Source organism: Gallus gallus, chromosome 5 (genome assembly GCF_016699485.2).
Source record: "Gallus gallus isolate bGalGal1 chromosome 5, bGalGal1.mat.broiler.GRCg7b, whole genome shotgun sequence".
Classification (NCBI taxonomy): domain Eukaryota; kingdom Metazoa; phylum Chordata; class Aves; order Galliformes; family Phasianidae; genus Gallus; species Gallus gallus.
Genome location: NC_052536.1, coordinates 51,685,486 through 51,701,947, shown reverse-complemented (window position 1 = coordinate 51,701,947; position 16,462 = coordinate 51,685,486). Strand labels below are relative to the sequence as shown.

The 16,462-nt window shown below is 49.6% G+C and overlaps 1 protein-coding gene and 1 long non-coding RNA gene across 4 annotated transcripts in view; one reads left to right on the top strand and one right to left on the bottom strand.

Annotated features, from left to right (window-relative positions):
* Positions 1-1,247: 1,247 nt before the first annotated feature.
* On the bottom strand, positions 1,248-16,247 carry LOC107053564. 2 transcript variants are annotated; one of them, XR_005860176.2, is made up of 3 exons: positions 5,732-16,247; positions 2,595-2,757; positions 1,248-2,331 (listed from the first exon to the last, which is right to left on the bottom strand). It is a non-coding gene; the product is annotated as an uncharacterized LOC107053564 (long non-coding RNA). The 2 variants fall into 2 exon arrangements; XR_003075524.3 differs by having other exon boundaries at positions 1,249-2,331; positions 5,847-16,247.
* The window catches only part of JAG2 (jagged canonical Notch ligand 2), a 61,700-nt gene continuing 61,314 nt past the window's right edge, over positions 16,077-16,462 (top strand). For both annotated transcript variants that reach the window (XM_004936419.4, XM_001235688.6), the window contains exon 1: positions 16,077-16,363. In XM_004936419.4, coding sequence (XP_004936476.2) covers positions 16,097-16,363 — 267 coding nt within the window. In that variant the 5' untranslated portion in view covers positions 16,077-16,096. The remainder of the gene's footprint in view (positions 16,364-16,462) is intronic.

Below are 16,462 nucleotides of genomic sequence, written 5' to 3'. Positions count from 1 at the left end.
TCTCAAACACCCATAGTCCACCTCCATGTCCCCAAACCAAGGACCCAGTTGCATTCTCATCCACTGCCTTTTCCTTACTACAACCTTCTCCCAGGACATAACACTGAAGAAACTGGAAACCAGGGAAAACTTCACTTGAAAACCGAAGGAAGACACTAAGAACACCAAAGCTTTGCTCAGCTTCTTCATGTTGGACTGGAACCAACATGTGCATGGAATATTGGAGTTCATGGGTGGGGAAGAGTTACAAGGCATCATGCTCACTGCCCACAGGCAGGGGGTGGGGGATGCCCAGCACAGCCCTGCAAGGGACAGCCCATCTGCAAAAAGACACTGCTGTGGCCGTCCACTACCCAAGAGCACCTGCAAGTGTCTGAATCAGGGCCAGCCATTCCCTACAAAAATAATTTTGCTTAAACAAATAGAATCTAGTTCATTGTACTTGTTATAGGAAATATCTTGTATAAGGCAAATACTGAGGTTATCAGAGCAGATATGTCTTATCTAAGGCAAAGGGCAATTTTTAGGAGGGTCATCACTGTTGACTGATTAAATACGATTCTGATGGGATGCCTGGCATGTACTTATCCATGGAAATGCCTTAGTTCTTCTGGGTAGCCTTTGAGAGCAAAGCCTAGGGGCTGATCTCCTGCCCAGCTTCTATTTCCCATGCAATCACCTGTTATCTCAAAGCAAATGTAAAACAAGGAAGGAGAACCAACAAGAACTTTGTAAAATGAGGTGCTGAACAACAACTAGGCCTCCAAGGACTACAGCAACACAAATACGAAGTGTGTGTAGCTTGCTTGATATCCCACCATTCTGGCAATCCTCCATCCTCTTTCTGTAAATTCACCCCACCATGTTGCTGGGTCCAAATTGAGATGTAACCCACATTAAAGGTAGCAGATCTCTCTGTCTACCTTACCTGAGTCAATGAACAAATATCATAGGATCAAGCCACAAAACTGAAGTTTCTGAGGATGAACTCTTTTTTTGGAGGGTCTTACTTCCCATGGACTCTTATGGGTTGTTCATATCTTTGAAACTATAAATAGGACCTCTTGATGTTTTAGCTAGCGTGAAAGATTTGCAGGTTGGATATTAGGAGGAAGTTTTTCACCCAGAGGGTGGTGACACACTAGAACAGGTTGCCCAAGGACACTGTGGATGCCCCATCCCTGGAGGCATTCAAGGCCAGGCTGGATGTGGCTCTGGGCAGCCTGGTCTGGTGGTTGGCGGCCCTGCACATAGCAGGGGGTTGAAACTCCATGATTGTTGTGGTCCTTTTCAACCCAGGCCACTCTATGATTCTATGTTCATTCATAAATTAAGGAAAACCCCCAAGGTAAGACTATCTACAGCTTCTTGGTCTCTTTCAGCACTATCAGTCCTTCACAGTGTCACATAATTGTATCAGATTACTGCTAATTTCACTTGTCCCACATGGTGAGATGGTGAGACTCCTGTGGAGTAGCAGTGCCTGCATCCTCACCATCAGCTCTGAGGCAGAAAGGTTCAAGGTTTGGAAAAATAAGTGAAGACTTACTGGGGGCCAAAAAAAAAATAGCAGCTTATGAGAGGAAATCTGGTGATGAGCATTTAGGAAAAACACCTGCTCTTTTACCTCTGTTGAAACTTTCTGCCACGGGTAATTCAAGGCAATTTAACATGACATCAGGGACCCAACCCTTGTTTCATTTACCTCACAGAAGAAAATAAATAAATAAATAAATAAATAAAAATCTGTTATATTCTGAGGAAATAAACCAATGTAAAAGGGACTGGAGGTCACCAGTGGGCGTATGAAATCTAGGCAAATTTACATGATGTAGGAGTCCCCATCTTTTCAGCCACTGTGTAGCTATTAAGTGAACGATCAGCGGTTCATTATACCAGTGTTGGCACGCTGTGCAAGGCAGCAGATGACTGGGTAACACATTTCAAGCGATTACTGTGAATCAGATTTAGCTCCTGCTTTCATTGAGGGCTGCTCACCATTATCTCCTGCAGAGACTGTTTCACACATCAGCTTCAGGGAAGTGTGCACCAGAATGCCTCTCCCTGTAGATCCACGGGTGCAGAGAGAGATGCAGAAGGAGGTTGATGGGTTGCATCTCTTCTTTCTTACTCTATCTTGGGGTCTATCTTGCTCTCGTGCACAGAGGTTGTGAAGGGCATCCTGCTCTTCCTGCTCTCGTCTTTGCCCATGCATGCACCGATGGTGTGGATGCTGCCTTATCTTTATTCCCGCTAAGCCTTGTTATCTGGACTCTGCTTTTTATTGCTTTATAGATCCCCATGTAGTCATCTGTTGGCTGCACATGTGGCCTGTGATAGGAAAAAACAAAATGGAAGGGCAATTCCCATAGACCCAGAGACTTATTACAGTAACCAGTGATTCCTGCCATACCCTAATATAGCCAAGACATTAAATGGTATTCCAAAACTACCAACACTTGCACATTCAATTGGGTCTCTGGCACCAGGAGAAAGGATCAGACATAAAGCCCCCCTGCCTGCTCCAGGAGGAAGAGTAGCACCAGTGACACAGCACTCTGCTGCCCAGGAGAGCTGCTAATGGCTTTCCTTACCTCCTGGCAGAAGCCGCTGGCGATCGCCATCTCCATTTCCACCCATCCTCACTTCCCAGTAGTTCAGCAGCAAAGGAGAAGAACAAAACATTTGCAGCACTGGTACGCAAAGTCACCTCTGTGGCCCAACAAAGTAAAGGTATGCAATGCAGTTTATCAGGAGCTGAAAGGCAAAGGGGGATCAGAAGGACATTGCTTGGATTTACACATTCTGGGGCTTTCTTTGCCCAGGCCGATACCCGCACAGCTCCCACAGCAGTGTGCACCACTTGGACAGAAGGGCGTGGAAGCAGCATTAATGTCATTACTTCCTGAGGAAGAAGGGGATGATCCTCCCCATCTGTTTTCCTCCCATTGTAGAGCACCCCCTGAAGATCACTGCACCTTTCACTAAATTTAGATATAACGGTGACAGGAACACCAAAAAGTGCTTAGAAAAATAGATTTGCTTTGACTGTTGTACCCTAATTGGGGAGCTGATTTATTTTCTTTACAGCCCGGAGCCCCAATTTTCGGGTTGGATGAATTGCATGCAGGGGCCCAACGCTCAACCTGGGCTTTGAATAGCATCCCAAAAAGCATTTGCTTTGCTCAGACCCCAACGCGATGGCGAGCGACCAACAAGTGAATCAGTGCAGTGCTGTGAATCTGTTTATCAGATAGCAACAATCATTTGTGGAAACGTCTTTTGTAGCAACAGAAGAGCCTATTTGCTGGTAGCACTGACTAATGTAAATGAGGATTAATTAATGTTTTCCTGCAGTGATGTTGGCACCGATAATGCCTTATTCATGTAATTTAATTTCTATTGACAGGCTGCTAATGGAAACGGATAGCGATGGGTGTCTCTCCCATCAGGCACGCTCTGCCACACAAATAATTCTCTGAACTGGCAGTTGGTCTTGTTCATTGCTGGGAATGTGAGGCAGCGAAAGGGGACGACTCAGAAAGGAGAAACAAAGGGATCGTTGTCTGACCCGCAGCAATCACTGCCCAGGTGACTGAACCAGGGTGAATTTGGGGGCTTGGGTCCAGCTGGGGTCCCAAATGATGGCTGCACACCTTCCCAGTGGGCAGGAGATCGTGCAGAGCGAGTGGTGTGTAGGCAGCCCCATAGCTGCCACCTCCATATAAGCATCCTTTCATCCCTAGGAAACTGTGACTTTCCAAGGGACCATGATTTTCTCCCAGATGTAGCCAGTCCCACACGAGGCTGACCCAGAGTCCTTCTGGGGAGCAGTGAATGACCCTACGAGGAGGCTGGAGGCTAACATGCATTGCCACTCTCGTTATGTAGCTGAATGGCAGGAAAACATCTTTCAGCATCTCCGTGTCTTCACACACCACCACATGTCTGACGCTGCAAAACTTTTAGCTGTGAAGATCTTTCCTGTGGCCGCCCTCAAATGCTCCCAGGCCATGTTTTGGGCCATACTGCTGCTTATATGATAGCCAGCAGAAAAATGCCTCGAACTGTGAAATGTGTCTGGTCACAAGGACTGGGCAGGGTGAAATGAGAGGGACTGACCTGCCACAACCAAGCTGGAACAAAGCCCAGCTGCACCTTTCTGACAGACATGAGCAGCACAAAGCAAGAGCCCCACAGCCTGTAGCTGCCCCGGATAACTCTGCTTGTCCCCACATGTCACAGCCTGCAGCTCTCCCTCTAATCTGATCACCCTCTACATGCTCACCGCTGGCATTTGCTTAATCTTCATTCCTTCACGACCCTCCATCCTTGTCCTTTCAAAAGGGAGAGCAATCACCTCTGCCCTCCAGGTATGCAGATACCCCACTCTGACCAGACTGCAAGCTTCTGCTGTACTTTGTCCTGATTTCAGCAAGAATAAGGCGTGCCTGGCAGCTCAGAAAATGAAATCCTTGCCACCTCAAGTCGAGCGCCCAGACATGGAGAACGCCAATGTCACAGTGGTGTCCAAGTGGACCAGAATGCTTCCCACGCATTGACATGTGGGGCTGGCTGTCCAGCTGTGCCCCGTGCTCTGGCTGGTGTCAGCAAAGCCGTGGTGGCCCTCTCAAGGTCCTGGTAGTTGAAAACATTGTTATGCAGCAATTTATTCCCTGATGCCGTGTGGGGTATCTCCTTGTTCTGTGAGTTTAGCCATGGAGACCAGACCTCCTTGGCTGCCACCATGGGTGCCTTTAGGCAAGGAGCCAAAGGCAGTGGAGTGCACTCAGACTTGGCTGGGCTCCAGAGGTGTTCCCCATCCCTCCTCCTGCCCACACTGAACCAAAAATAACAGTAACTGGGAGAGAAGGAATAGAAAACACCTCCACAGCCTCCTGCTTAGGGCACCTCCAAGGAGAGCACTCTGCATTTAGAATTAAACTAATGCAGAAAGAGCTGGGGGAGCAGGGACAGGAGCAGAGGCCCTGCCTCTCCTTGCCATAAGGCAAGGTTAAGTTTGTACAGAGAAATGATGCTCTCGGGGTAGTTCAAGGTAAAACATTAATAAAAGCTGGCTGAGACCTTGGCTTTTTGTAGCCAGCAGTGTGATGAACTCCAGTTCCCAGGCTCGTGCTCATCACAGAGGCATGTCTGTCCTTTGCCATGCCTTCCTGCAAGCACCTGCCTGCATGAAATCCCAAGCATCCCATCGGTGCTGGACACACAGCCCTGGCTCCTCTTCGTGAGGATGCCAGTGTGTGCTGCAGTGCAGCTCCTTGCTCCTTTAGCACGCTGTGATCTGGATAGGTCCACCCTTGATGATATCCCTAAGCCTCCAGCAGCAGACAGGCAGAGCAGCCAGCAGCACGACAGCAAGCTGAAATCCCTGCTGGGACGTGTAAGAGCATGCAGCACATTTAGGTGCCGGACAGAAAGTGCAGCTGTGTGTTTGGGATGCTCAGTACTCCTGGGGTGTGCTCTGCCTGTGGCTCCATGTACCCCTTTTCTGGGGTCCTCATTTGGTGAAGCATTGGCACAGCTGCCCAGGGAGGCGGTGGGGTCACTGTCCCTGGAGGTGTTCAAGAGCCATGGGGATGTGGCACTGAGGGATGTGGTCAGCTGGCATGGGTGGGGTGGGTTGGGGCTGAACTGAGTGATCTTAGCAGTCTTTTCCAACCTTAATGATTCTATGATTCTACATGATGCTTTGTGAACCAACACCGCCTACCATCTACTGAGGAGCGTGCCTGCTGATCTTCCATTCGTAACAGCACTAATAGCAGTGTGCCACCCCACATCTTCACTGCCACCCCACGCAGAATCCCCATATCCATTTCACTTACAGAAGGCAATAATTACATGTTTTACAAGGGAAGACACCTGCAGCATTGTTCAGCTCGCAGGTTCTGTGCTGCTCTCACAGCCTGAGAGGTACACAAAGAGCCTCTTTAATAAGCCCCACGTTCTGTTGGGGCGGGCAGTTGCTATGGTGAGAATTCACGGTGCGGTCAATGCACATGGGCAACTCAGCTCAGCACCCCGCATGTACCCAGGTAGGAGTGAGACGCATTGCAGGGCAGGGGTGGAGGATGCACAGCATAGCACAGCAGGCAGCGAAGGCACTGAGCAGAGCTGCAGATGGGACCTATCTGCTCCTGCAGCCCTCGGGGCAGACTGATAGCGCATCGCTTCCTCTGCCTGCTGCATCCTCACCACGCGACGAAGGCTCCGGGGCTGTCAAACCGTCAGCTCGGTTTGACAACAAACTCATTTCACATAGATGGTTACATTTAAAGAAAATAAGAGGAGGGAAAAAAGAAAGCTGTCGAAGCAGGAGAAGTCCACAGATGCTTCCTAGAAGTGGAGCGTTACTTTGCGATCTGGCACCCGTGTTTTAGCAGCCTATAAAAGGTAAAGTTGGTACTACAGCCAGCAACTTGCACTGCACAAATAGGAGCTGTGAATGTATTCTGGAAGTAATGTCACAGAGGACCAGATGGGAAATGAGCAGCACTCATTCTAATTTAACAAAGACAGCTAACCCAGAGCGTGCATTAACATGGAGCATTTTTTGTCTGCCTTCATTCAGAACAGATTCTCGGTACCATTTTGAAGCAAAGGAAATTGAAGGAATACTTGCTCCATTGTGAATTACTGCTCTTTCAGAACTAGAAAACTTTGGCATCAGGAGCAAGGTGTAATGGACTTTGTCTGGAAATACATGCAAAGACACAGTACATCCCATGGGCAAGAGTGCAGCCAGCTGCTGGCTTGTCAAAGAATCACAGAATCCTAGAATGGCATAGGTTGGAAAGAACCTTAAGGATCATGGAGTTCCAACCCCCTGCAGTGGACAGGTGTCAGTCCATGTAGGATGGCTGTGGGATTTGGGGCTCTGGGCAATGCTGCTGGCCTGCAGGGAGGGGCTGCATGGGACCAGAAAATACAGTCTGCACCCAATGCAAGAGCAGATCCCATCCCTGTCTCCATGCACACACATGTAGGCAATGGCTTGTGCACAACCTGTGCTCTGAACTGCACTTCGAGAACTGAACGTGAAGCTTGTTTGGAGGCTATCAGATCCTTGGTGTGCTCGTTTTTAGCTCCTTATGGGCTGCATCAAGTGGAACAAACTCGTTTGAGGGGAGGGACTTGGGTGCACAGGGATCTGTGGGATTGCTTTATGTGTTTAGTAGAGCTTAGATCCTATTTTTAAACAAAGCACCATTTCCATTCCCTCTGTTTTTTCCCCTTAAATATTTAGAAGGGATTAACTACAGAAAACAACCCACATCCTGAGCTGTTTTTCCAACTTGAATTCAGTCTTTCTATTCATTCATTCATTATCGGAACCTCTCTCAACTTTCAACCTCCTTCATGCAGTTCAAATAAATCCCCATTCTACCCCATTATAAACCCAAATTTTAATAACATTCCGCTCTGCAGAGCTCTGCATTTGAAACACAGCCCTTATCCACGATGGCAGCACAGCTTCAGCTCCTTGCTGACAGGTATCTGCCCCTCTCCAGAGCACTCTTTGTCCATGGGAAAGGCACAGAGAAACCTGTACCCATTCCTAATGCTGCTCCAGCACTAATCTGGGGATCCTTTCTCCATAAGAAGCAGCCAGGGTCACACTACATGACCGCTGTGTTTCCATCTGACCTTGAAGATCTGATCAAAATGCACAGCTCTGGCTGTGAGTTGACACTGTACACAAAATGCTTTTTGCACGACCAAAGCACCTGCTTTAATGGGTCCCTTCTGTTCCCCACGCTGTGCTTTGTAGAATCACTCAGCACTGTAGGTCTCTGCATTGCTCCTATGGGGTCCCTGCGCTGCACCCCATGGGGTCACTGCTCTAACACCTTTTTGTAGTGTAGTTCACCATGATTAAGATATATCTGTGCCTGCTGAAGGTGCTGGCAGCCTGTCTGCAAGTGAAGCAAGGTGCATGTTTTGAGGCTTGCTCATTCATGGCTTTGAGAGTTTATAAAGCAATACGATACAATGTGAGAGTGCTGCTGTGTGAACATGTGGGGGATTACCATGGCCAGGAACAAAAAGGCAGGCTGGAAAAACCTTAACCTGCAATTACGCGTAGTTCGGTGCACCAAATTCCTCACACCCCACAGTGGTTGTTCCCTGCTCTCAGCCCCTGCAAAGCCACGGCATAGGTTGTGCCCCGTTCATTAGGACTGGAGTGATGACTTAAAATGGGCCCTGAAATAGCCACCCTTGCTGGCTAGGGCAAAGAAAGCAGCATGAATCTTTATAGGCAAGAAAGACTGATCATCTCCATCCCTCTAAAATCCTCCCTCGCCCCTCCTCTCCTGGAACAAACACACTTTTAAAAAGGCTTTTAAATAATCTCATGTTCCTTAACAAAATTACAGGAGCAGTTTCCTCCTTTAATAGCACTCTTCTTCTTGGTAATCTTGTTTTAGCTACAGTTTTTGATGGGAGAGCACTGGCAGATGAATCATCTGTCACCCCTCTTAGTTATTTTGCCTGGCTCCAGGAAGGAAGATTCTAGTTTGGAGCACTGTCCCTTGTTCAGAGGAGGAAGCTCTCATTTATGCCTGCTTTTAACTAGAAGCGATAAAATTTTTATTTTAATGGCTAATCGGGGCATAAACAGATGAATTGTGACGGTGGACTCTGATCCAGCACAATGGATGGAGTGGCCCTGGCCCTGAGTCACTTCTTCCAAATGAATTGAGCTGTCTTCTGCAAGCAAGAGCATCTGCCGAGCTCCTGAGCACCTCCTGACAGACAGCACTGGGAAGCACCAGCTGAAAGAAATTCCAAAAGCTGACCAAGATCCAGGTATTAGTAGAGACGCATTATGGAAGGGTTATAAGTGTTTTGGTTCAGGAGATGGATGCCAGGTCTCCATCCTCTGACAGCAGATTATCCAAGATAACATCAATGTCAGTGGCTTAGTCTGACCCCAGACTGGGTCTCAAGTAGGCAAACTTTTAACTGCATCTTGGATAATTTCCCTAAGAATTTCCCTTGGGAATTAGCATTGTATTGGCCGTTGGATAGAACCAAGATGCCCAGAGTGGGTTTTCTTAGCATCAGTCAGACCAGTTTTGGACAGGAAGCTGGAAGGGAAAACTCTTTCAATGAATTAGACACTAGCTACTTTGGTCACATGTGGCATCAGTTACTTCATACTTTTTTTTCCTGGGAATGAATGCATGGCTGGGCAGATGGTATCATCAGGAAGGTTCTGACTTGCTTGAAGTTGGGTGGGTATTCCAAGAAAAAGGACTGGTGATCAGAGCTTCAATGGACAAAGCAGTAAGAGCATCTCTGGGATTACTGCAGATAGGATCTGCAAGGACTGGTTTCAAATGCCAACAGGTAAATACAAGCATCAAACACTTGGGTAGAGGCATACAGACTAGGGGAAATACCATAACTCATAGGATGATCATTGGAGGGATGCTGAAGAGGACAGTGGATCACCTGACGACATAACACACACCAGATAAGGAATTCAGTAGAAGAGATTAAAATCTTGATACACAATCAAAATGAGAATCGAATTTGACTGTAACCAAAGAGAATGAACTACTTATAACATGCAAGAGGAATGCAGCTTGGGTGAGAATGGCCATGAAACAACAGAGTTCACGAGTTGTCAGAAAGGAAGGAAGGAGAACAGCAAAATAAACACAATGGACTTCCAGAAAGCATATTTCAAAAACCTCATAGAACTGATAATCATGAGAAACAAGTCTCAGAGAAAAGGGAATTCAGGAAAGTTGGCAGCAGCTTAAAGAAACAATGGTGGTAAGGACATCAATTCAAACAATCCCAGCAGAGGAGGGAAAGCAACTGTCACAAGACGATGTGCTTAAATCATCACCACTTCACCGATCTCTAACACATGAAATAGGGTCTTCGGAGAATAGAAACTAGATTCACATGCCAGTGAATGTAAATGCACAGCCTGAAGGTGTGGGGACCACATCAGAAAAGTCACGAGAGAAACAGAGAATCAACCAGCAGGATCAATGGGACATCAAGAACACTTCAAATACATTAGCAATGACATGAAGGTTGTGGGAAGGACTACCCAGAAGGTAAGGAGAAGTGGTAGCGAATGATGTAAAGACAGTAGAAGTATTTACCCGCTTTACTTCAGCTTTCAGTAAAAAGATCCCTTGTGCCAAAATGGTTACCACAGATAGTGCTGAATGATGACAGGGAAAGAACTCAGTCTAGAAAGAAGTGAAGAGTATTTAGTCGGATTAAATATTATACTCTTGTACTGCCTGTTGAAGCAATCCCATGATGGTCAGCAGCTCTCTGAGACCTCAGAGAACCACCACAGTGCCAGAGACCAGAAAAGGGAGATGCAAACCCTTTTAAAAAGGAAGGAGCTGAAGAATGATGCGCAAGACAGCTTGGTTTGAATTCCCAGAGAGAACTGGAACAGATAAATATTATATAAATGTCTTGAAAATAACAAAGGGGTGTGTAACAGGACAGATTTGTGAACTCAACAGCATATTTTTCCTTCCACTGGGCAGAAGGGTATGCAAGAACTTACAGATGCAATAAACCCATCCTTTATTGAATCATTCTATGATTCTACGATTTTGGCACTCACATTTTATTAGCATAACTAGAAGACATAATCTGAAGATCCAAGGGTAAAAACCTCTTTAGTGGATGGCAAACCAACAGTACTGGACTTCAACAACCAAAACTGGACTTCAGCAATATTTGGACTACATGACCTTTAAAGGTCTCTTCCTACTCAAATGACTCTATGATCCTAAAACAATATCATGACAAAACAAACAAACAAACAAACAAAACCCCACTTCCAAACCCAAGACCTCCCCTCCTCTAAAAAGCTACATTAAAGCGAGCACTGTGTTTGCACACATGGCCAGTAGTGATTCCTGCCTGCTCTGTGACAGATTTCCTTCACCTCACTCAGCACTACTGAGGTCCTACTGGAACTCTGCGCATTGGATTTAAGGCAACTGAGGAACAATTGTGAAGAGACCAAAGCAGGGCCATGAGAACAATCAAGGATGTAGAAAATATGATCTACCATCATAAGACCAAAAAAATAATTCTTTTCTATGCAAACATGAGGCATCAGGAGGAGGCACAGCAGTGGTCTTCAAGTACATAAAGGGCAGTGGTGGACACGAAGGGAATATGCTGTGCTCTGCATCCATTGCAAATAGGTCAAGAAGTGGAATCAAAGAGCAGCAATACATACAGCACCATGCATTTCCTGATGGTTAACTGCTAGAACAAGTGATCTCAGCCGAGAATTTCTGTCTGGGGATGCTTTTAAGAAAAGGTCGGATACCCATCTGTTATGCAAGAAGCAGGCACTGTTTGTTCTGCTCTGTGGAATGGGATAAACTAGATAATCTCTAGATATCCCTTCTGACCTTATTTTCTGTGATTCATACACCAGGGAAGACATAGGTAGAGATTTCTGTCTTTTTTTTGAGGATGACTACAATGAACTTTGAGAGTGAAGGCCAGCTGTGGGTACAGCACAGTTCAGTCCATCAGAGAAGTCTCAAACTTAACTGTTTTCCTGAGAATCCACAGAGACGAGGCATGAGAAGAGCAGGAGCACAGTGAGCCGGAGAAGTCAGATCAGCAGAGCTGGCTTTCTGCACTCTTTCCCCAGCGACCTGTTAACAGCTCACGCCCACCCACGTCTTAAAACCTTTGAGCAGGGCTCTGAAATGTGGGAGGTGATCAGCCGGGAGTAGCTCAGCAACTCTGTGCCTTTGCTACATTTCTCCCATTTCATTAATATTGTTGGCCTTTAGAACCAAGCTCCACAGACTGAAACCAACCAGCTTCAGGGACCAGATATCACATATGCTTCTGCTGGCGGAAGACCAGGCCCCACAGCAGAAAGCTGGCCAGGCAGCAAGGCTGAGATGTTTGGAAGCCACCTTCCTTCTGCTCCAGAGCCCTCAGAAACCAGTGCCAGCCCAGAGCTGGAGATAGGAAAGGGTGCTGCCAAGACCTCAGCTCCTTTCTGGCACAGCTTCCATCAGGCATAGCTTTGCTTGCGGAGCTGGAGCCTGGAAGGCAGACAGATGCGAGCAGCACCTTGTGCCTTCTCCAGCTTGTCTTCTCTTGGACTGTGCAAACAGCTCAACCTAAGGATACTTGCAGGTCTCCGTTGGAAGGTAACTTATGATAACGTCCCTGCAGTTCAAGCCTGCTTGCTTCCATGAAGAGCATGCATATGCGTGTACACACTTGTTAAACGCAGTACATGAACCATCCAAATCCAGCAGGACTCTCTTCGGTCAAAGGAGAAGACACATCTTTGCCTTGCCAAGTCCACAGCAAAGCTTGGAATACCTCGCTCCAGCCAAGTTCCACAAGAAGAGAGAGAAATCCTCCTCTGGTTACCCTCTACCTCCCTTCCTCAGGAGCTCCCTCCATTTGTACCATTAGCCCTAGCCCTTCAGACAAAGGAGGAAAGAGAGAAACTAATTCTTCACAGCTGGTTCTGTCCTGCAATGCCTTGCTCTCAGGACAGGCAGCTGTAGCCTCTCCGGCCAGAAAGGGAGGGTTAACTCCTACCCTGCCAAGTTTCAGATGGAGAACATCCAAAATGATCTTCTTGCTTTTAAGTTTCCCAAGCGGACGCATTCCGGCCTGGGTAAATGAGGTATATGTCCATATCCACATCCACACACTTGCAGATAAACTACATCGCCGTACCTCTGAAGTCTCAAAGGCGAGTGGAGAAACCCTGCCCCTTCCTAGCTCCTATGATCCTCCGGGGAGATTTTATGCAAACGATTTAATGAGCATACTTGCAAAGGATTTGCATACAGGCATAAACTTAACAGAGAGCGAAAGCCAAAATCCTGGCCCAGACAGCTGGGAGTGAGGAGGTACGGGGTGCAGGAATCCCACCCTGCCCGGAGCCACAGTGAGCGGGTCCTCCCCGGCCATAGGGACCGATGTTCTCCAGCCACGTCCCCAGTGCAGGGTGTGGAACTGCAGGCTCAAGCTTAAAGTCAGGCACGGGCTTCCTCAGCCCTTCTTCAACTTCTTCCCTGTGCACAGCCCCTAATCACAGAATGGCGTACGTTGGAAGGGACCTTAAAGATCACTGAGCTCCAACTGCCTGCTGCGGGCTGGTTGCCACCCACTAGTTCCCACTTGCAGTCTAAAGGAGGAAGAGAGCAATAGGAGGGGATCTATAGGTTTTTGAGCTTGATAACCACTGTTTTGGTGGGAAGAGAGAAATAAGAGTGCTTCAAACTTGTGCAGGACATGGGGAAATTGTGCTGACCTGCACAGAGCAGCACACAGGTGGGATGCTGCCCCAGGTGTGGTGCAAGGGATGGATCACCCAGCTCCCTCCCAATTCACCTTGTGGTCCAGCACCTGGACTTGTCTGAAAACTCAAAGTTCATATAATGAGAAATATTTTTGCTGTTTTTCCTTCAAATCATCTCTATGCGTAACTACAACGAAGCAGCTCTGTGTGCCTGCAGAAGAGTGAAAGTCCACAGCACTTGAACAATGGAGTTGGACTCGATGGTCCTTATGGGTCCCTTCCAACTTGGGTTTTCTATGATTCTTTGTCAATGTCAATCAGCTTAGTGAGAGAACAGGCTGAAAATGGGGCTGTAGCACCAAAAAGAATGAACATTTCCCTAAACGGAAAGAGAGAATGCCTGGAAATAGCTGCTCCCTGCTCCTGTGAAATCAGGTTACAGCAAGAAAAGGCATTTGAAATGGCACCGGAGTTTTTTGAGTAGTGTAGAATATTTACAAAGGCAAAAGCAAAGCACAAAAAGACCACGCAGTGTGCTCGAGGTAACAAAGCAATCGTGCGATGCAGCAGGTAACCGAGCTGGGTCTGCAGAGCCCGAGCATCTGCTGTAACTCCTGGATCATCTTTCTTCTGTATTGCATTTGCTCAGCGTGGTGATAAAAATATGTCTTCCTCCAGAGGCAGACTGACCACGTAATGCTGAGCGCAGATGATGAGGCTTTGCGTTTGTTTATGATGATACACGCAAACAAAATACCTGTCTTGCAAAATAGTTTGGCTGCCGTCCATGGCAAAATAACCATTAGGCAGAAAGCGAGCCTAAGGAGCTCCTTCCCTTCAGCCACCAGAACAAAGTAATTAAAAGCCACATGGCATCCGCCTGTCCACTTGGCAGCGGTGCTATGGGCAGGGCTATGGGCCCAGCAGAGCTGATCAGCAAAAGGTGGCAACTTGGAAACATCCCATCAAACCTACACGTCCCCCCTCCTTCTGCCTCCTTCTACAGGCAGTTATCCCAGAGGGGATCTTCACCAGAACGCAGTTGTGTTGGGAGGCACTGTTTCAAAGAGAGGACGCACGACATAAAAGCAATGTTTGCCGCTCCACTTCAGAGAGCTCCTGTTTGAGTTCAGGAGGGATAAGAGGGAAAGTCGGGGCCGCTGCTGGGGAGCAGGCGAGGTGAGCGTGGGCGGCAGCGGGGTGGGCTCAGGATGGGGGTGAGAGCAACCAGCAGCAGCGCACCGAGCCGTGGGTGGGAAAGGAGAATCAGGTCCGTAGGTGGGGAGCAGGAAGGCGAGGGGAGCGGGCTAACAAGAGGACTGGGGCTCGTGGCTCGCCAGCTGGCACGCAACGAGCAGCTGCTGCTGTGTCAGCCCGGCCGAGGGCTGCAGCTGCACGCTGGCCTTGAATAGCGGAGCAGCAGCGTGCCGGCTGGCTGCTGGAGGGACAGGAGTTCAATGGGCAGGGGGGGTCTGTGAAAGGTTTGGGAGCAGGGGAACACGACGGCCCTTTGATTTCGGAGCTGTTTGTTCTGGGATTGTCCACTCTCGCGGATGAGCGGTGCTCCAGAGTTAAAATGGGGAAAGGGGGAGGGAGAGAAGCAGAAGGGAAAGTGAGGTCTTCAGCGCAGAGCCGGGCTTTGAGAACATATCCACAGCGTGCAGTTGTCTGGATGTACGGCTTTCATAGTTGTCAGCAGGGATCAGAGACACAGGGTGCTTAAAGCAGAGGGGAAATCTCTGCATGCTCACAGAGTGCCTAAGCCACCGCTGGAGGAGGGCAGGACCCCAGCATCGGCCATCTGCTCCCGCACCGCGTGTTGCAATGCTCCCAGTGAGCCCGGGGCTCCCGGCAGCCCTGGGGCTTGACATGAGTGCGAGTGCTACAGCACAGCCAGGGTGCTCCCAGCCCATGCCCTGCTCCACTGCTGGCACCAACCTCATTCCGTGTGCACACAGCATCTGTACACCTCCACAGCTGTGGGTGATCCCACCCTGTGCAGTCTTCTGCAGTTACGCCCAAGCTATGCGTACTCCTGCAGTTGTGTGGGTGCACCCACCCCAAGCACTTCTCCATCAGTGCGCGTGCAGCCTACGTGCTCCTCCACGAGTGTGGGCACACATTTCCCACACGTTCTCCTACGGCCAAAGGTGTACCCGCCCTGCGTGCTCCTCCACAGCCATGCAGGGCCACCCAGCTGTTTGCACACAAACATCAGTGCACGGACCTCACGAGTGTGGCTGCACATATCCCTTGCGGGATGCACACGGGGCTCCTCCATAGGGTTCTCCATGGCTACACATGCAGGCAGGTGGGGTGCGTGTAAGCGTTGCTGCTTGCTCTGTGCACGCTCCTGCACGGCCGTGCTTTCACCCTACATGAGCACAGAACACCCTGTCTACTCCCCCATAGACCCCACCTGCTTGCACAGTAGTGCGGGTGCTTGCATTCATTGTGCGTGCCGCCCCACGGCCACGCGTTCACCCTACTGCACACAAGCGCGGATGCACGGACCTTGCGCATTCGCCCACAGCCACGCGCACGCCCCGTCTGCTTGCACACGAGCGTGAGCGCACGCATCCCGTAGAACTGCCCCACGGCCCCGCACGCAGACATACAGCCTGCGGGGCAGAAGCGGAGCACGGCGCACAGCGGGAGGACTCCCCCCCCCCCCCTCCGCCTCCCTCCCTTTAAGAGCCGCCGCGGGCCCGGCGCTGGCCCCACCCGCTGGGCCGCGGGGCCGGGCCGTCCCCCTCATTAATATGAAGGCGGCGGCCGCAGCGGCGAATGGGTAATGAAGCTGTCACTCCGGCACCTACTTGTTGGCCGTCCGCGGAGCCGAGGCGCATAGAGGGCGAGCGGAGCGGCGGCGGAGGAGCGCTCCGGGCGGCCCCGCCGGCAGCCCATGCCCTGCGGCCCCCCCGCCGCCCATGCCGCCAGCTGCGGGCTCGGCGGGCTGCTCTGAGGCGGCCGCGCGGAGCTGCAGCCATGCGGCCCCCGGCCCCCCTCGGCTCCGCGCTGCTACTGCTGCTGCTCTTGGCCGCCCGCGTGCAGGTAGGGGGGCTCTGCCCCGTTTTTCCCCTTTCTCCCCTTTCTCCCCCCCCTCCCCCCCGCGCCTTCGCCCTGGCGCTGCGCTGCCGAGCCCCGTTCTCC